The sequence below is a fragment of the Hylaeus anthracinus genome, unplaced genomic scaffold (assembly GCF_026225885.1).
Source record: "Hylaeus anthracinus isolate JK02 unplaced genomic scaffold, UHH_iyHylAnth1.0_haploid 12001, whole genome shotgun sequence".
NCBI classification, from domain to species: domain Eukaryota; kingdom Metazoa; phylum Arthropoda; class Insecta; order Hymenoptera; family Colletidae; genus Hylaeus; species Hylaeus anthracinus.
This window is the reverse complement of record NW_026534348.1, coordinates 870,972-891,457: the sequence shown is the minus strand read 5'-3', so window position 1 is coordinate 891,457 and position 20,486 is coordinate 870,972. Positions and strand designations below refer to the sequence as shown.

The window sequence follows — 20,486 nt, the reverse complement described above, 5'->3', positions numbered from 1 at the left end:
AGGATAAAAGATTTTATAAAAGACAAACGTGCTGTATTATTAAATTCTTGGGTTGACATTGCTCAGTATCATGACGATCCATACACATCGATAAATTTTTACCTCGGGATTGGATATGCACCGTAATAATACAAGATTTTCGAAAAGGCGCTTTAGTTCAATTGTAATTATACGTATTTTCATTTAACATAAAAAAATTGATATATTTTACTTGTGTATATTATAAATATTCCGTATCCCAGAGTGATTTAGAATGATGCAATTTATAATACAAATTTACTATTTATTTTAAATCATCAAATTATAGAAGCCAGAATATTTTTAAAAATTATTTTAATTTGAATATCCGTATAATGGTCCTTCCAAATACGCTTTATCCATGTCAAGTGAATTTCTACGAAGTCGTCTTCCAACAGGTTCTAAATCATTATAACATCTATGAAAAACACGCTGTACTGCTTCGCGTGCCTTATCCTCCGAGACGTTCCGTACAGCAAGTATTGATTTTATAGCTTTGTCTTTTACACAATTCTAGAAAAAATATATTATAAATGCGTGTATAAATAATCGAATTAATTAAATAAACATAATGAGCTTGAAACACAAATTTATTTTACCTGATGCGCTTCTTTAATATTGAAAGGTGAAGCAAGTCCTTGTATCCAAGCACTCATAAAACTACAATGACACAGATTTGCTGCTCTTATTTCTGTACAAGCTAAGTGGTCTATATTATTTAAATCCAAATTATTACGACAAAAATCAAACATGTGGATCATTTCATGACTTAGAACACCTTGAACAACTGATTTAGATACATTATTTTGACAAATTACAATCTGAAATATACATAAATTATTATATGCTAATTATGTTTTATAAGAAAGCCATTCATACAATAATCACCTGATTTAGTTCTGGGTCATACCCACCAGTTACTGATAGATCACATACTTCACATGAAATGTGACGACGAATGTCAATTTCACTGTAATAATATTTGACTATGATCTAAACATAACAACAATAATGCAATAACAAAATATATATACTTAATACTTAATAGCCTTTTTATTCTACTTGTACAAAGCATGAAGATTCAAACAATGAAACAAAAATATAAAATATAAACATATAATATTACATACCATCCTGCACTCTTTAGTGCTGCCATCATAAGTTTAACGAGAGCACCTAAAATGTATATAGTCTTTAACCATTTTAACACACAATTTAATTAAAATATGTTCAAGAAATATGAACCCATGGACATTTTAATGTTGTTCTAGTTACAACAATGTGGTGACTGATATAGAAACAATAACTACAAACTTTGTTAAATAAAATTGTTGGGATACAAATTAAAAAAGGCAAATACCTCTGGGATAAGTTTAAAAAATGAAATCTTCTTTTACTGCCATTTCATGCAATTAATTCTTTGAGTGATAAATTAAAAATATTTAAAAAAAAAAAGATTTGCGAATGAATAGAAATCAAAAAAAGATATTAAATGTATAAACACGATTATAAAATTCGTACTCTCTTTTATGCAGTTATAAACATTTGCTTCACATTTAAGCTTCGTTAGTTCTTCTCGTTCTTTTACGTAAAACACTCTGTTAAGCCAACTACGAGGTTTCTGTCCTCTCCTTTCTGGATAAAGATCGGATTGTTTGATCTGTTCATCACTCTTATTTTCAACTGTTTCTTCTTTACTTCCCTCCTTTATAAGTGTCATTGTATAAACAATTTTGTTTGCAGTTTCAATAGTAAAAAATAATTTATTAAATAACAATAAAAGAATATAGGTTACGACAACATCCCTTACATCACATTTTCAACTGTTGTTACGGCATACAGCAAACTTCAAGATAGTGATACCCCATGATACCCAAGAATCCCAAGATAGAGCTTCGAACGTCCTTGGTCGCTCTATACATAGAATTTCATGTTGACTACGCCATATTTCAATTCTATTGCAATCTCTAACATTAAATGCAAACAGTGGATAATTTATAATAGAATAATCAAGTTCGTGTTAGCATCTCATTTCCAATTTGACCACATTCCTATCGATATCAATCGATATTCCTAAGGTATCGTAGCTATATTTATGTTCCTTAGGACAGTGTCTGTCAACCTTTTGAAAGTTGAAGAGCATCACTAGGAATTTGTGAAGCACCGTAAGAATGGAAACGAAATATGCGTATATAGGGAACATAATTAAATTTGATCTAATAAAATATCCTTAATAATAATGAGACTCTAAAAAATGCCGAATATTCGATTTTGTAAGAATACTCTGTGATGGAATCAACTATTTGAACGACGGAACGAAATAGAATTGATCTAATTTGATTTCATTTCCTTCCGTTTTTGATATGAAAGAAGCAAGAAACAATTCACTTGAAATTACGATTTTTATACGCCAATCGCGAGTCGCGAGAAATAGTTGCTAGGGGAAATACTTTACTATGCTAGTTCCCTCTATATTTCCCTGTGGAGTACCCCAGATCACACAGAAACCATTAAGAATAAAGCAATATGGTTGCACATCTTAAATGACGTTATGAGCGAAGCCTTTAATTTTAAGGGCGCCTACGCCATTTTTATTTATATGTGGTGGGGGGTAACAAAGTCTGCAGTATTACTCGTAGAATTTACAATTATCAAAAACTTAATCAAAAGAAACGCTTATTCTTGCAATGTAGTGTCATATAAATTATAATTATCCTTAAGGTAAATCATAGCTTCTCGGAAACAGTATAAAGTTATTAATGCTATTGCTGGATCTTCGTGTTGTTAGTGATAACTATAAGTTTTTCTACAATTGTAACTCGGATAAAATGGATTATCGTCAAAAGGTAAGCATATATATGATATACCAGTTAATAAACCTTATATAAACAATTTATTTCTATGTGATTAACGCAGACCTGTGCAGATATATATATATCCCATATATATATATATATATACATATATATGCTATACATACATGTATATATAAGTATATGTATGTATGTACATATGTATAAATTATATATGTATATATATACATGCTAATTATGCTTATAATGTATTATTTATAAAATTTATTTCAAAGTAATCAAAAAATTAATAATTAATTATTTTTTTGATATTCAAATATATGACTTAGCCATTGAAATTGTTTATATGCATATATTAACTATTGTCAAAGTATTATTGAAATAAACAAATTGTGAAGGAATAAATGGTATAATTTTTTGTATGTATTTATGAAATTGAGAAATGTGTTACCTTTGAAAAGATCTTGATTTTATTTTGATATCTCTTATAGTAACATCCAAATTTATTGACATTGTTTCTTATAAAAATTTATTAAACAATTTAAGAAATAAAACTTTCATTAATGGTAATAGATGTTATATTTAAATTGATTTAGTCATTTTTCATTTTTATAATTTTTCTTTTATAGCAAAGTACAAAGAATGATGACGAGGATGATGAAGATTTAGAGGCATTGCGATTAGCAGCTCTTCAGTCCCTAAGAGCAAAAGCCACTATACATTACAAAAAGCAGACCACACTACAATTACAGAAGGTAATACCAGAAGTTACTCAAACATCTTGTCTACCATATAAAAGACAGCAATCTTCAAGAAGAGGATATTTCCCGAATCAATTACAACAGCGGCAGAATGGAGTAAGTTTTTAGTAATGTCATATATTTAAATTTTGTTGTAACACCTTATTTGATAGTATACATTTTTAACTCTTAAATGATGTTGTGGAAACAGTTATATAAATGGCATTATGTGTCCTATGAACTTACAGTTTTTTAAAGGGAAATAAAAAATTTGCCAATCATTGCAAGAATCTATTCCTTACTGAAAATCTAAAATCTTTTTCACTGAAGTGGAGAAATAGGGTGAAGTAGATATGTTTTTTGTTTTTGGTTTAAAAATGTTCAGATGGAACCATTGGACCCAACAATATCACATGAGGGTTAATGTTGTATAATAAGTTTCTATACAATATCATTTATTTATAAATGTTTTTCATAGAACATTGCCAAATGTTTATGATTTATACCTTTGTAACAGACTATAATACATTAAAATATGTAGGTTTGACCATATGAAATGTTACAAGTTTTCTTCTTGGAAAATATTAGAAACAGCAACAAAAATAGTATATACTAAAAGGTAAAACGCTGATAATTTCTACACTTTCCCTTATATAAAGTTGTTACGACTTCGAATAACCGTTTAAAGAGAAAGCAACATTTAGTTAAATGTTTTCTACATTTTATACAATTAAAGAAATGCGATGAAAAATATTTTTCAAGAAAAAAATCTGAATGCTCGTAAAACGAGTGAAAAGAACATCAAAATCTATATATTGTGAGTCATCTTTTTTTTTATTCTTGTAAATTCTTTTACCAGTATTACTTTTGATGTATGAGCGATATAAATTGTTGTTTTCGTATGTTCTGTTGTGGTAGGGGTAACAGCTATTACTTAATGTTTTATGTAACTCTATAAATAAAATCCAGTGATGTTATATCTTGTGACCAAGGAAACTGCAAAACTAGTTCATACCTCAATTTATGTTCAATTCTTACAAATATGCTGAAATATTGCAATAAACTTATTTTTCCCCGATGAGACATTGCTTAAAAAGTGTCTGTTATTAGAAAAAAATATTTCTAATAGTTTACAAAGATGAACAAATAACGTCGCGATGGGTAAGCGTTCAGGCCATTCTGAACCAAATTGGTCACTGATTTTCCTCAAACTAGAGCATGTTATAATCTGTATGATAATAGGTTTTATGTTATTATTTTTCTGTTTTTTGGATAATTTTGGAGTACCATTTCAGATTTTGATAAAATATTGATATGTTGTAGTTTCCAGCGATATTTGAACGCGTGTCAAGGGATTTTTCGAAATTTTGAAAGTGATTGATTTTATAACTGTTTAAAGTTGTGTATTATCATTTTCCGAAAAATTATAACTATTGAAATAGTAAACGAATAAAAATGAGATTTTGAGAGGTAGCAGTGAATACATAGGAGTAGCAAATGAAAATAATTTCAATTTAACTTTTTAGTAAATGCTTAAAAAGTAGAAAAATCGTTATTAAAATACTGTAACTGTACATGTCTTTACTTACAGAATGTATATTATCAGAGTCCACGTAATCCAAACTTAATAGCAATAGTTCCTGTAGATGAACATTCTCTGCTTCAGCAAACCGATTTAGCTTGCTCCGTAGATAAAATTGGTCCACGTGTTCAATCGCATTCTACGGGTACGTAGCATATTTTATATATATTATAAAGATGTAACGGTTTTCTTGATATTTGTCCTATCCTACTTGACTTTGAAGAAATTGTATAAAAATAATATTTTTAGACATATCAAAGTTTCATCGCTCTAAAGACAACGGCAGTGGCTCGGACGATGAAGATAACCAAGATAATAGGCACACGATCACGGAAATAGAAACAATTAAAAAGGATGATGTGAACGTTAAAACATCGTGTACGACAGTTGATAGCAGAAAAGAGGCTGCAGGAAAGTTGGAAAAAGCTGACGAAGATCATCAAGAGGACATTAACGATGACGACGATGATATACTTCTCATGGCTGATCTCGAAGAGGAAGATAGTTTAGAGCGCTTAATGGATGAAATGGAAAGAGAGATGAATGTTGACAAACCGTCAGATCTAAAAGAGAAGAAAGGTAATAAGAAGGGAAGCAAAGAATCGATGAAAAAAGATGATGTAGGCAGGAATATAAATAAAAAAAACAGAGTAGAAGACTGTAATAGTAAAAAAGATTGTTATAATTCAGCTTCAATGGTAACACTTTTAAAAAACGAAAGACGGTCAATGTCTCCTTACACTAGCCGAATTTCACAAAAACGTAGGTCGTTATCACCCAGATCGCGTTCAAGAAAGAAATCACCTAGAAGATCTCCTAGAAGATCACCTATCAGGCAGTCAAAGAAATTTCAACGAGAAATAACGAGGTATAGATCACCTCGAAAATCCCCATTACGATATTCCCCGCGTTCACGGTCACCAAAACTATCGCCACGATCTAGATCACCACGATCATCACCACGTAGATCACCCAACAGATCTCCGATGAGAAGATCGCCTATTAAGAAATCATCTCCAAGAGGGAAATCACCAAGACTTTCGCCGCATTCCAGATCTCCTAGACCAATACGTTCACCAAAAACCTCGTTGACTAGATCTCCAAGATTAACACGATCGCATTCTCCGAAATTCTCGCCGCTTAGATTATCTCCACAGTGTAAATCACCTTTAAGATCAAGATCATCCAAATTATCTCCAAGACGAATATCACCCTCTAGCAGGACATCGCCGAAATCGAAATCTCCAGCACAGTCTCCTCGAAGAGTATTCTCACGTTTGTTGTCACCGAAAGTATCACCGCGAAGAGTGTCACCGCGGTCTAGATCACCTAGACTATCACCGCATAGATCACCCTGGTCGTCTCCGAGAAATTCTCCCCGTATTTCTCCTAGAAGAAGAAGATCCCCGAAATGGTCGCCCAAAGAAGCATCTCGAAAGCATGGATTACGATCGGTTAGTCCAGATGAGCCAGATAGTCCGTTGTACGCGAAAGAATCTTCTCCGATACTTAAAGGCAGAATATCGCCACAGACAAATCGTATAAAAATGAAACAAAAAGAAGACAGTTTTGAGAAAATTGATGTGACAGAAAAGGAGACTTCTGATACGATTAATGATTCCGTGTTAGAAGCCAGGCGAAAGAAATTTGAATCTACGAGGCCTATAGATCCTATAAATGCGAATAAGAAAATTAAATTAAATAAACAAGAAAATACGAATAAGAAGGTGGAATCTTCGGAAGGCGGAGAACTTCAATTAGGGAATATGCGTAAGGGCAACAAAGTTACCGAAGAATATGTTATCGAGGAATCAGATTTGTGTTTAGATACTCAATACGAGTTCGAAGAATTTGAAGAAACTACGGAAGAGATTACTTCTTCGATTGCTATTACAAGTTCTGTTAATTCGTGCATCGATTTAGAATCGCAAAAAGTGGAGAAGGAGAGGTCTTCGAAAAAAAATAAAGAACGTGATAAAGAATTGTATCAAGTAAGAAAATTGAAAAATGAACTTCCCCTCTCTGAACGCATTGGGAAAGAAAAGAAGTGTAAAAAACGTAAAGATGTTGTTTCGGATGGACCGAGCGAAGATATGGATGTCGTTTTTGAAGATATAGCAGTTGATGGAGAAAGTGACTTAAGAACCGAACTCAGTAGAAGACGAGCTGAAAGGCTAAATAGGACAGTGCCAATTCAGTCTGCAAGATTAGTGCAGTCTGCTTTCAAAGGTGTTGTTAACGAGTGAGTATTATTGTATTTCTTTTTGTAGAAATAGGTACATTATAGTGTTTCTTTTCAGATTTTACCTATACATATAAGGTATATCACTTAACATTAGAATGTAAACTTTCAAATGTCATCTAAATATTCTATTATATAAATAACATACGTTCAACTTTATACTTTTATTGGAAAATTTATAAATAGGACGTTTGATAATACTGAAATAATATTAGAACACATCGAATGAGTTGCACCCAAACTTTTCATATCTTGAATGATATTGTATGAAATTGTAGTAATAGGTTGTATCGACGGTTGTAGTGATGATGTTCGAATTTAAGCATTTTCTACGATAAATTTAAATCACTGCCTTCAGTGACTTTGGATGACTTTGTGTAATACCATTTGTAGTGTTCCATTTAGAAACACACAGATGACCTTGAAATCTCATTAAACAAAAGGACTTGAAAAAAATTGTGTTCTCCATTACAAATTCCCCTCGACAAATTTTTTCATAGGACTATAAATAACAGAAACATACAAGGTGGATAATGTTATTTTCTCAATGTTTATAAATATAAACAAAAAAATTGGATGGGCTATCATTTGTTCAGCGCTATATAACTTCCTGTTTATTTCCTGTTACTGTCTGATATATAAATAGCATATCAGGAGTAAATTTTAACTAGTTATGTTTCAAAAATAAAATCTCAGATTGTAAAATAATGCAAAACTTTACAATTTGGCTTTGCATGTTTACACTCTCTAATCACTGTAAAATACTCTATAATTAATTAAGTACACAATGTGTACTTTTTTTTATTATTAAAAAAATTATTATTTTTTTTTTTTAAATAAACTTGTAATTTCTATTTTTTCAGAGTTGTGAAGAGTAATGCAAAGGTGAATCAGAGACATTTAGCGAAAGCAGATGAAAAATGTAAGTAATATACATACATACACATACGTTAGCTAACTACACTAAAGTACCGTCTTTATATACATATACATCGATTCTTTCATTTAGTGTATTTTATACGTTCATTTCATAGATTTTTTTTTACAGCTAATCAAAAAGAAGTGCGAAGGGTTACTGTCCTTCGTCGTTCAATTCCTGAGTTACATGATTCGGAAGGTTTGTACAACGTATCTATATTATTGATATATTGTTATAGTAAAAGTTGTTGAGTTTTCCTATATATAAAAATAGCAACGATAATAAAGAAATTCACGTTTTGCTTATTTGCGACATCACTACAGTTTTCCTATTTAATGCTGTTGATTTATTTATACTACGATATTATTTGAAATTTAATATAATAGAAATAATTCCTATTTGATTGCAGATGAAAGTACTTTGGATACCAAGGTGCCTGTGCGTTTTAGACTTGGTCTCAATAAACAAGTGCAAGATACCAGAGAGTCTAAAGTTTCACGAAAAACATCCAAACGGCAGGGTCGCAAGGTAAAGCACAAAGTCAATTTGACTCTAACAAATATTGAACATATTCTATAGTATTAAAGTTATACCTTATCGGGTGCACATAATAAAAATATTTGAATTCTTTTAGAAAAATATTATTTATGAATAATTTTGGCATTGTAATATTTTAAGTGTCTAGAATTGTAATTTATCAACAATTTTTTATTTTTGTTTAATTATTTGCATTTAATAATTTATATATCACGAACAACTGTCGATATCTCTAATATTTAGAAATGTAACAGAATAGTAAATTAAATAAATGTACATACTTTATATTTAAAATATTAAATTTATACCGAAACTTTTTTGACACATACTAAATGAAGAATGTATAAGTGAGCAGAATATATTATGATTAATATCGTAATAATTTTAAAAGGAATTTCCCTGTTATTTTGATAATTTTCAAAACAAAGAATAATTATAAGTTAATATTTAATCAACGGGTCTTTCTATCGTCACCATTGCATTATCTAATGCAAACAAAATTTGACGATAACGAACTGCGTGATTTCTAATCATTATTAAATTATTTGCTCAACATTAGACAGATTGTCAATATCAACTACAAATTTACAAAATTATCTTTACAGATAAATTGATACATTTAATTAGGTGAAATATTGACAAAACGAGCCTTTATAATTTGAGGAGATTTGTAACTAAATATATTATTAAATATAAGAAAATTAATGTTCCGAGTCTTGTCTTCCAATAAAGTATTTACTATTTTATAATACACGTAGGATATATGTTTGATTTTTTAAACGTATTAGATTTGTTTGTTTGTGCACTGTAGTAATGTGAGTGATAGACGGCTTGCTCCGGTGAGCGGTCTTTTCTAACGGAACCAGACTTAATGGGGATCTTCTGGCTTAGACTACAAAGAGGTGCTTATTTCATGAATGTTCTCCTCGCACATTATTGTTAATAGATTTTTCAAACGTTGAAATATATATTTAAACATATTTCAAGAAAACATAATAGAGGGATCATGCCGTTTCTGGGATATTGAATATGAGTAATGAACGTAACATGCAAGAGTACCAAGTTTACGCCTATAACCAGTGGTAAGCTGGAGCCGATTTAGTGGCGGATTTAGCGTGGTGGGTGTACCTGGCGGTAACATTTCCAGCGATCCTGAAGAAAAAGAAAGAATACGTGTTTGGGTATCTTCGACGTGATATAAACAAAGAATACTGAAGTATACAATTTGCAACACTTTGGAATACTCTAAACCACAAATGACGAATAGGATTTGACCAGCGTGTCAAATTAAACAAAAGCTGCCAGTATCTGCATTGATACATAGGAATATATGTAGTATTTATTAAATATAAAAAAAGTGGTACAAAATGAAACTAAATATAAGGATATATGTAACTTTTTAACGTGTCATTTGAAATTTCTCGTGTGTCGCCTACTTGCTATCTCTAATATTAAACTCTAGTTATGATATATTTTATGTAAGTATGTACTTATTGATTATGTATCATGTGACGTTCCGAATAGTTACATCGATATGTGCGTCATGTTTCAGTATAAAATGAACGAGGAAGAGAATTAAGTATTATTATTTAATAAATGTTTAAATTTTAGTAATGTAATCATTTTCATAATCAGTTTCTTTTAAACAAAAAGAAAGAAGATAATTAGCCACGAAAAATTGAAGTATCTCGATCAGTGATTTTTTCGAGTTAGGGATCCCTGATGGCTACCAGGTCCAACACCCGCTAAACTCGTCACTGAGGTAGTTCTCATGAATCAGTTGTTAAAAGTTTATGCAAAAACAAATTTAATATAAATGGTTTTCGTGACTATGTAGCAAAATTATATTCGTTCAAAAAATGTTTCAGTTCCAGAAAGAATTAGGAAAGCAAAGCAAATTATAAATACAATCGCAATAAGTTGTGTAGAAGCAGAGAGAATATTTTTGTTGATGAATATTATGTGTAATAATAAAAGGGCGAGTCTAACAATTAAATATCGCAAGGTTCATGATCATTAATCTGTTAGGCCAGCCGTTAAATCCCTGGAACCCAGAACTGTATGCTAACTCATGGATAAGAAATCATCGATCTGCTATGGATACTAGAATTCGTACAATAAAACCCAAGATTTATTGTAAAAATCAAGAGACCATTTGGAAGTCAATGCCAAATTTGTATAAATTTTGAATGTGTACAGTGTATCTATTTTTTAAAAAAATAAACTGTTATTATTAAAGAATGAGTTGATACGATTTTCGCAACTCCTTACTGCCTATACCCTCATCGATCCAAAGATTAGGAATTGTAAATATAATCGTCTATCGTCCCGATTGTTAATATAAAAAGAATGTTGACTCGGGCAAACGTAATAGATGGTATGGATACTATACTGTTGAAGCCAAGTATTAGAGGATTGAAAATTAAGTAAAACAGTTTTCAAATAAATACATTTTAATTAACATGTCTTATTTTACATTCAAACAGCGGATAACATGATTGACATGAATTATCCAATAATACGGAGAATCTCGAAAAATGAGATTTGTATTCATCGGTTCTTGAATACTACTAAAGTTTGAAAGCTTAATGCTATGATTTTCATTGTCATGTACTTCCTGTGCGCTTGTTTCATGAATTGCATCAATAAATCAAATTTATTCAAAAGAATAGCGAACTGAATGGACAAATGAACATATTTCCATTGTAGTAATTGATAAGTGTAACGTCAAAGTGTAATTACACTTTCACGTCCTGCTCCCACTCCAATCCATTTAACTGAAACGAATAATTTTATAGAAACATTCGTCGAATTATCTTCATTTAATTCTTAAATATTTGAAATATTAGACAATCATAGAAATAAAATCTGATATTCTGCCATGAGAATATAGCATATATACGTGCATGAAGCAAAATTTGTAAATAATACATAATAAAATATTACCTGGAATACTAAGGTGGTCTTCTATTAGTTTGATATATGTCCTAGCATTTGCTGGCAATTTTTCTAAAGAACGTACACCTTCTGTTGTTGACTGCCAACCATCAATGGTTTCATAAATTACCTCTACTTTTGCTAAATCAGAAGTACTGCTTGGAAAATAATCAATTTCTTTTCCATTCAGCCGATATCCCACTCCAACTTGAATTTTTGGAAGGGTGTCTAGAATATCTAATTTCGTCAGGCATATCGATGTATATCTAAAGTGAACAAAAAAATTAAAAACTCAAGATTAGTAGCTGATTTAAATGTAGATAGTCTGTAGATTTTTAATTTATAAAATATTTCTTACCCGTTCACCATTGCTGTGAATTTTAGAAGGATTAAATCCAGCCAACCGCAACGTCTTGTTCTACCTGTGGTAACTCCATATTCGTGGCCCCTTTTTTGTAAAAGATCACCTGTCGCATCTAACAGTTCAGTAGGAAATGGCCCATCTCCGACTCTTGTAGTATATGCTTTAACGACTCCAATAACTTCTCCAATATAAGATGGTGGAAGTCCAAGACCAGTACAAACTCCGCCTATACTGCAATTAGAGCTGGTAACATAGGGATATGTTCCAAAATCTATATCTAGCATTGCAGCGTTTGCGCCTTCGACTAAAACTTTCTTTCCCTCGCGTAATGCTTGATGTAAATACTGAACTGTTTCTTTGACTAACGGTCGTATTCTTTCCGCATATCTGAAAACAACAGAAACATATTGTTTCGGTTAAATAACAGCCTCTGATTTGTAACACATTTCTTTTAATAATTTATTTATGTGTTAAGGACATTTCTAGGTTCTTAAAATATAATTAGAATTTCTAATTTTCTAAATTTCATTCAAAGTAGAAATTATAGATATACGCACTCTTTATATAGTTCAAGTTCTGCTTTCACATCAACTTGAAGTGCAGGAAACATTTTTTGATACGACGTCACCAGCATGTCAAACTTCTGTGAGAATTTATCAAAGTTTCCAAGGAGATCGCCAATTCGAAGACCATTTCTAGCAGCTTTGCTTGAATATGTTGGACCAATTCCTTTCTTGGTAGTGCCAAGAGATTGGTTACCCTTTTCTAATTCTTGAAGACTATCAACTTGTTGATGAAAATCAAAAACCATGTGTGCTCGATCAGAAATTACCAATCGTTCTTGCCAATTTTTCAAGCCTTTTGCTTCATTGCTTTCTAATTCTTCGAAGAGGCCCGGCAGGTGTATTACGACTCCGTTTCCTGCAAAAATATTCATAATGAAAGTAGCGTTTCTCCATAGTAGAAATTCCACAATTGTGATACACACATAATTCGAAATACACATTAACCAATGATCGTAAAATGAAGTATACAATAGTGTATAGAACTAGCAAAACATGATAATTTTTATGTCTCTTTTATATTGTACTGCAAGCAGCAGGCATTATGTGTTATATACGACTTGGAAAAAAAGAAATCGTCGATAGTCTGAATAGCCTAATGTCTTAAGACAATACCCTACGAGCGATCGAGCATATGAGCCAACTATTTTTTTTTCTTCTACATAAATATACAAATGTTATCATTCCAATAAGCGTATAAGTTGAGTCACCAGAAACAGAACACCTGAATATCTTCCTTGGATTTGAAGATACAGATGAAACATACAGAACGCAATTTAAATGGTTCTAAAAGATGAACATGACGAATATTATTTTTTCTCCTCAGGAACATTTCTTTAAAGTTATATACTAAGATATCATTAATATCTCCTATCGTTGTTAAAATGAATAAAAGACGGTTACTATAGAAAGTCGTCTATGCAACGATGTGTGATCTTGTTAATCTTGCTGTGAACATGAACAACGTTCTATAGTAACACGTTAGTTTAGTGGGCGGATGGAATATTTGAATCTGATGGCACATTAGTGTGACCGATTCAAAAGTGACGTCAAAACCAGTGCAGCCAGTCAAAGTTTGTAGAACGTTCTAGCGACCTCGGGATCTAAATTTATGGAGCAGAGAGCGTAAATGCGGGTGGATAGTCACGGACGTTCCTAGAAGGGTATCACATGTTTAGTCACGATGGAGTTAAAGAACAGAAGACGGCTGAGGAAACCCAGGCTTCGTATGTAGCAACTGTCCTTGTAACGAAGTTGCGGCAACGAACCTGGGCCAAATTTCAATTTGCGCGTTGATCATGAACGAGTCGTACAAGTCACTAGCGATGGGTACAATACCAAGTGAATACTATCGATGCTAGTTTGTAAATAACAATCTAGTATCATAAAAATGTTAAAAGTGGAAGATTATTAAAGTAGGAATGATGTTATAAAATCAATGATATAGATAGCAAAGTTCTGAAATAAGTATCTATGTTTAACCATTTTAGGTGTACGCAACCCTTTAATAATAATCCTTTCAGAGCTGTGCCATGTTATATTTACATGTGTCTGCCTCAGCCGTGCGTACTTATGCATGTATATACTTTTTCAATTCGCATTTCGGTGTGCTGATCCTACCGCCATACAAATTTCGAGTTACACTTATTTTTAGATCGATTTAGATCTAAAATCTTAGAATTGCAGTTATTTTTAGATTCGATTGACGTACATGTACAATACACGATGCTCGCATAACAGGTCTCACTTAACCCATTTGCATCGTTAGCGCATATATGCGCGCAATTTACTTGGAAATTGACTTGAAATAAAATATTGGTCAAAGTAAAATATTGAGCGCGCGCTACTCGGACGCTGTGATTGGTCGGTGGTTTTTCCACATTGTGGTTTAGAATCGTCTCAGCTACACACACACCACCCCTCCCCCCCCCCCCCCCCCCCCCCCCCCCCCCGCTGCCGGCGGCGGCGCCGTTCCGGTTTTTACACTAATTCTAGGACACCCTGTATATAATGTCTTTTCTTTGATCACTTTTATTTGTATGCTATGTATAACGAGTAAAAAATTCAACTACAAAATCCTATATACCTTTGTCCTTGGTTGCTACCGAAATTTTATTGTAAACCGTCATGATCGAAAAATAATTACCTATCAGCGATGTGCATCTAGAATTGATTATTCCACTGGGCAGAAGATGGAAGTGAAACTCCGCACCGTCTACTACTACAGTATGCCCGGCATTGCTTCCTCCCTGAAAAATTAAAATCTTTCTTTTTCTCCTGCGTACACAATTTTCCTTTAACCAATTCTTATTGGATTGGTTGCGTCATATGTTTCAATGTTTCATCTTGCTTGTTGGATACGAATAAGAGAAACTGCCTAATATTAAATAAATATCAAATGTTTATCAAAATATGAAATCGAAGATCGATAACCAAAGTGCGATCTGAAATGATTTACCTATATAGTTGAATGTAAAATATTTTTTACGATGAATTTCAGAGTTTCATTTCTGTTTCATGTAAAAAAAAGAAAAAAAATGCGTATACTCGCATATCACACTCAGCAAATTTTTTTTCTGCAATTATACTGATGGCAAAAAAAAAATTGTTCGATTGTTTCAGAAATACGATTGCAAAGCAATATTATCATATATCACGACTCGACTGAAAACTCGTTCCTTGGACAAAACCGTGATTAGATATAGTGTAATTTATTTGGTGTAAAAAATTAAGTTATTTTAGTTTAAGTAGAAATATTTAATCGTCATTCTGTTATTATACAGGGTGTTTCGTTTAAATTGGAATGGTTAAATATCTCAAAAAAAGAAGCTTTCATAAAAGTTATTTGGTTCAAATGGATAAATTATATGGTGTAAATACTTTTGTAGTGAGTAAAATAGTGAGGGAGATTTGAGAAATAAATGAAGTTTTTTGAATGTAACCTTATACATATATCTTTATCCATAATGTAATGGTATTTGTTTAGATAAATTCATCGAGCTATAATACATCGTCATTTAATGGAATACAACACTTTAAATTGGAGTTTGAACTCGAGTCATTAAGAAGTTACGAGTAATTAACAGTTATGACTACTGAATAACACAAATAATCAAGACGAATGTAATTAACTTATCAATCATTAATAGCGAAATAACAAGCATTGTTTGGATGGAAACCTATTGTTTCCATTAAAGATCATTTTTTATATTTGCATTATATGTATATTGTATTATTTTCACATAGAAACTCATCAAGACTTACAAAATGATCCGATACAAGATGGTATTCAGACTATTTTATCAACACGTATAATCTTTGTAAAAAAAATACGTTTAGAAGCACGTATGTATACGGAGAGATAAGATTGGAAGTGGTAAGCTTATAAAATTATAAATCGTTTGACAAATGAAGAATGTAACTGTAGGAAAGCTTACGGAGATATATGTAGAAAACCTTGAGGTAGATTGCACATACGTGATTTTTTTTACAATCACCATACTTTAAGTCATTAAAATCCGACTACGTAGAATTTTAAGATTTTGTTAAAAATGTAGATAAAGGAATTTTTAAAAATTCATGATTAGACCCTGGATGTTTATGCAAATTTATATTTTTATGTACAGAGGTGAAGAACAGAAATGTAATATAAAGTATGTTTTGTCTTTTTAATGTTATAACGTTTATTTGATTTTTTATATTTTGTATATTTATAGTGATGAATTAGAATACTTTTTCGTAAATCATTTAAAATATCAACATTATTTCTTGCGTTATAATATATATGTAGCAGAATTTTTACATGGATAGGCATAGAAATATTCATATATTTCAACAATTGTTGTACAGTTTTTTTTTTGTTCTATATAATATAAGAGGAGTACGACGATAAGAACATTTTATGGCGCCAGTTCAAGTAAAAAACACGCGAGATACGTTGTCTAAATTTTTCTAACTTCCTATCTTGACTCATTATGTGCCGAAGACAACGAATGCACTGACAAGGAAACACCGCAACTGTCGTCCATAATTTTCCAAATATGAAATGCTTCAATGAACCATTCTACCAGATAAATATATCAAAAATGTTGATTTACCTTGAAATAAATGAATTTAATAAAATATCTATATTTAAATAAATAGTACCCATTTTGCTTTACTTTTCGATTTACATGATTTCTTTTTTAGACACATCTACCGTTTTAACCGGGGAATAGGTGTGCTCTTCTATATTCTGATATTCTGATTTTTAGAGAAATATTCAACATCTTCGAGAGTGTACTATTGACTATTGAACGAATGTCGCGACGATAGTACGATATGCAGTTATCACTGCGCATTGCTCGTGATTATTGCCTTGCAAATGCCATGAAATATCAAACTTAAACCGATGTCACGGTACCGACTGGAACGTCGTGACAATGCGACTTTTAGTTTTCGCAATGGCAAATGTCGTAATACGGAGCTACGACAATAACAAACGTGACTTAATGTCACATGAACACGCAACTTTACTGCCACGGTCGAGGGCTCAGATTTTTGGCAACATTCAATGAAAATAGTAATGGGATCGAACGTACCGCACGATAAGTCTTTGTTCTTATAAGTTTTATTATTCTTCTTCGGCGTTAAATTGAATTATATGCTTCAAACCATTCGGCCCAAACTACGAATTTATCTCGTAATATACTATGTATATGCTATGAACCAAAACGCGCTACTACGAGTGTGATTCATTGTTGTCTATCTCATAAATAGACAATTTTAAATTACATTCCTTTATTCATTCACACACTACTCTCTACATGCTCAGCCGTTTTCTTCTTTTTGTAGCATACTTTACAGATCACGTAATTATTTTTTAAGTATATTGTAACACCTTCCCATGTAGCAATTAGCTCTGTTCTCCCTCCCTACTCAATGCTAAATAAAAATGTAAAAGTTAAGATTTACATACACGTCGAATATATGTATACATATATGTATAGTATATCAGTTCTGAGAAGTTGTGGGGAGATAGCCACGTGTTTCCTAGACTGTGAATTTTCAGGTGTCTTAGACAGGATTTATTGTATTTGTTGGACCTAGTTCAGTCTAGTAAATATAGATTGTCCTATAACAGTATGCACCGTTTACACGTTTCATATATTAAATAGATGTATGTAGATGTAGACTTATGCTAGTCACTGTAGTAGTCTTAAAAAAAAGTTCGGGGCGTTATCGTAATCTCATGGGGGAAAACTGAGTATTAACCCATTTGTTGTAACCCCAGAGTTTATTTGTATATTAACGATGCTTCCAGGTATAGTAATCGAAATTAAAAGAAAAATCGATTCGTTTTTACGAAACATAAGAAAAAATAACTGTGAAATTCTAACACAAAGCTTCAAAATTAAAGTTACACACTTTACACGTAATTATGTAGTTTACCAATTGCTAAGCCTAATAGAATAATTCCCAAGGACGTGAACACGGAGGCGCAAAAACCACTCTTACGTTCCTAACGTGTAAATCAAATAAGACAGTGTAGTGAGAAAACTGGTTTCACTGGATTTAGTATACATTGGAGATTTGATCGAAAAACTGATTTAATGGATTATTTTTATAAAGCTATTTATTTTCTTAAATATTTTTTTATATGTTAAAATATTCATTTTATGCTGGCTGCATACTTGATGAAATATACAAGTGCTATTATTATTATCATCATCATCACAGCTAACTTTGCAAATTTGATATAACTACAGCCAACAACTGCTGTACAATTCTGAGACCCCTGATACGACTCTATACAATTCTGGGATCCTCTATATGACTACTTTCAAAGGCTATTAAAATATATAGTAAAAGCAGAAATGCTCTATGTAGTAGAAAAGTAGACATAAACACAAACTGATATTTAACATTTACTCAATAATAAATAATGTAATAACGATATTCCCATATATTATAAATTTTCTATTAAATTACCACATACTCTTGGCTTTTGTTTAATTATGATATCACGACAGTAAATACCTCCAACAAGATCTCTTTAAAAATATGTTGTATACTGTAGTATTTGCTCAATAGAAACATTTTTATTTTCCATTCTCTTATATCATCAAACACATTGAATATATTGCAGGTTCCAATGTTTGGTGACTTATCCTTCGTGTGCAACCTTATTTAGAATTATAATTCATTCATAACGAAATATACACTACAATTTAAATGTAACTAAATAATATCAATTTTACTGCAAAATTAATCTATGTGAATGTAAATGTAAATAAAATTATATTTACATATGGACTTTTCTAAGCCCTTAAAATAGATACTACTTACATTCTTTGGATATTTGCAGAGTTTATTTATAAACTAAACTATACCTCTTCATGCACATGGTATAAACTCTCTTACCTTTGAAAAATGTTTGATTGTGCTTATGAAATCTAATACCATTATACATTTAGTAAGCAACTATACATATTGATGTAAAAATTTATTAAAACTTGAATCTTCAAGAGACTTTAAAGAAACAAAACTGAGCTTATTCAAAATTAGTTATAAATTTAGATTTAAAGAGATATGATATGAATATTTTTAAGAATGTTACGCGTAATAATATATATCAGGTTGATTGACATTACTGATACTAAACGAAATATGTAGGTTCTGATACAATTACATTCAATGTGCTACCTCGTATTACAAGCTTTTAAATGATATAATAAAAAAATATATGAACATATACGCATAGATAGATATACATTGAAATAAAAAGAAGGAAAACAACAAAAATTCTATGATAATAAAAAAGACAAACAGGAAAATTAGCGTTAAAATAGCGTCATAAAATTAGACACATAGTTTTTGTAAAAAAGAAAAGGAATACACGATAAAAGTAAGTTATTAATAAAATAATGAAAATACAACGTTTCGATTCACACGTACAAATTAAAATATGAAAATAGATGATGTTCGAATAATCACGTGATAAAGAGAAAAGGAAAGAGAGAGAAAAGAAAAGAGTGGAAATGCTTGAACAATTTGCAAAAGGATGACAAAGAAACAAGTGAAAATGTGTTAGCAGGTTTAAAATAAAGGAAGGATGGTGTCTCGACTACCGAACAGAAGAGATTATTCGTAATTAAAAAGGAGTAGACAGACGTAGGTTTCTATGAAAAAAAGGCGGACGAGAATGAAAAAGATGGCGGACTCACCTGACACCTGCAGACGACGTCAGCATCCGTCGCAAGCATATCCACGACCTTGCCTTTACCTTCATCTCCCCATTGTGCTCCAAGAACGACAGTGACTTTGGCCGAAGCACCTGATAATCGTTGTTTTTTTCTCGGCGAAGCGAGGACGCCATCCCCATTTGCTTGTTGGACGGAACGCTGCATCTTCGAATACGAAAGAGTTCGTAAATTTTCGTGGAATCGAACGAACTGCGCGCGCGCGCATGCAAGTCGGAATTCACCGCGCGACTGCTCAAACATAGACTGTTCGAATGGCTCAACTATCATGCTTATATTTCTCGGTCGAACGAAAGGACATCTAGCAGAGAAACAGTAAACATTACGTAAACGGAAGATTAGAATCGTTCATTTGAATATCAGATGTTTTTTGCAAATATACTTCTTGCTACAAATGAGTTATGATTAATTAAGGCATTATGCATAAATAAAATCCAATACATGATTAGAAATGTGGAATTGATCAAACAGAGTTAACACGGTCATATTATAGAAATATATAGCAGTAAATAGAAGCATACGCCCTTTTA

The 20,486-nt window shown here is 31.6% G+C and overlaps 3 protein-coding genes across 10 annotated transcripts; 1 reads left to right on the top strand and 2 right to left on the bottom strand.

Moving 5' to 3' along the window:
- Nucleotides 1-316: 316 nt before the first annotated feature.
- On the bottom strand, nucleotides 317-2,052 carry LOC128891112 (mitochondrial inner membrane protease ATP23 homolog). The gene is made up of 5 exons (XM_054150332.1): nucleotides 1,540-2,052; nucleotides 1,149-1,194; nucleotides 907-988; nucleotides 618-839; nucleotides 317-531 (listed from the first exon to the last, which is right to left on the bottom strand). Exons 1-5 carry the CDS (start codon nucleotides 1,736-1,738, stop codon nucleotides 334-336), a joined length of 747 nt encoding a protein of 248 aa, XP_054006307.1. The 5' UTR covers nucleotides 1,739-2,052; the 3' UTR covers nucleotides 317-333.
- A 555-nt stretch (nucleotides 2,053-2,607) lies between these two features.
- LOC128891091 (uncharacterized) lies at nucleotides 2,608-11,105 on the top strand. Of its 8 annotated transcripts, XR_008460746.1 has the most exons (10): nucleotides 2,608-2,864; nucleotides 3,461-3,688; nucleotides 5,163-5,298; nucleotides 5,403-7,395; nucleotides 8,259-8,317; nucleotides 8,444-8,512; nucleotides 8,724-8,842; nucleotides 9,663-9,753; nucleotides 9,839-9,933; nucleotides 10,720-11,105. XR_008460746.1 is itself a non-coding variant. In XM_054150288.1 (8 exons), exons 1-8 carry the CDS (start codon nucleotides 2,778-2,780, stop codon nucleotides 10,889-10,891), a joined length of 2,703 nt encoding a protein of 900 aa, XP_054006263.1. In that variant the 5' UTR covers nucleotides 2,608-2,777; the 3' UTR covers nucleotides 10,892-11,105. The 8 variants fall into 8 exon arrangements, 4 of the variants coding, with proteins under 4 accessions (XP_054006263.1, XP_054006262.1, XP_054006264.1 ...); XR_008460745.1 differs by having other exon boundaries at nucleotides 9,839-11,105; XR_008460743.1 differs by having other exon boundaries at nucleotides 9,663-9,933.
- Nucleotides 11,106-11,286: 181 nt separating this feature from the next.
- On the bottom strand, nucleotides 11,287-20,208 carry LOC128891103 (adenylosuccinate synthetase). Its single transcript, XM_054150310.1, has 6 exons — nucleotides 19,921-20,208; nucleotides 14,862-14,964; nucleotides 12,710-13,073; nucleotides 12,147-12,539; nucleotides 11,798-12,054; nucleotides 11,287-11,628 (listed from the first exon to the last, which is right to left on the bottom strand). Exons 1-6 carry the CDS (start codon nucleotides 20,197-20,199, stop codon nucleotides 11,579-11,581), a joined length of 1,446 nt encoding a protein of 481 aa, XP_054006285.1. The 5' UTR covers nucleotides 20,200-20,208; the 3' UTR covers nucleotides 11,287-11,578.
- Between the last annotated feature and the right edge of the window lie 278 nt (nucleotides 20,209-20,486).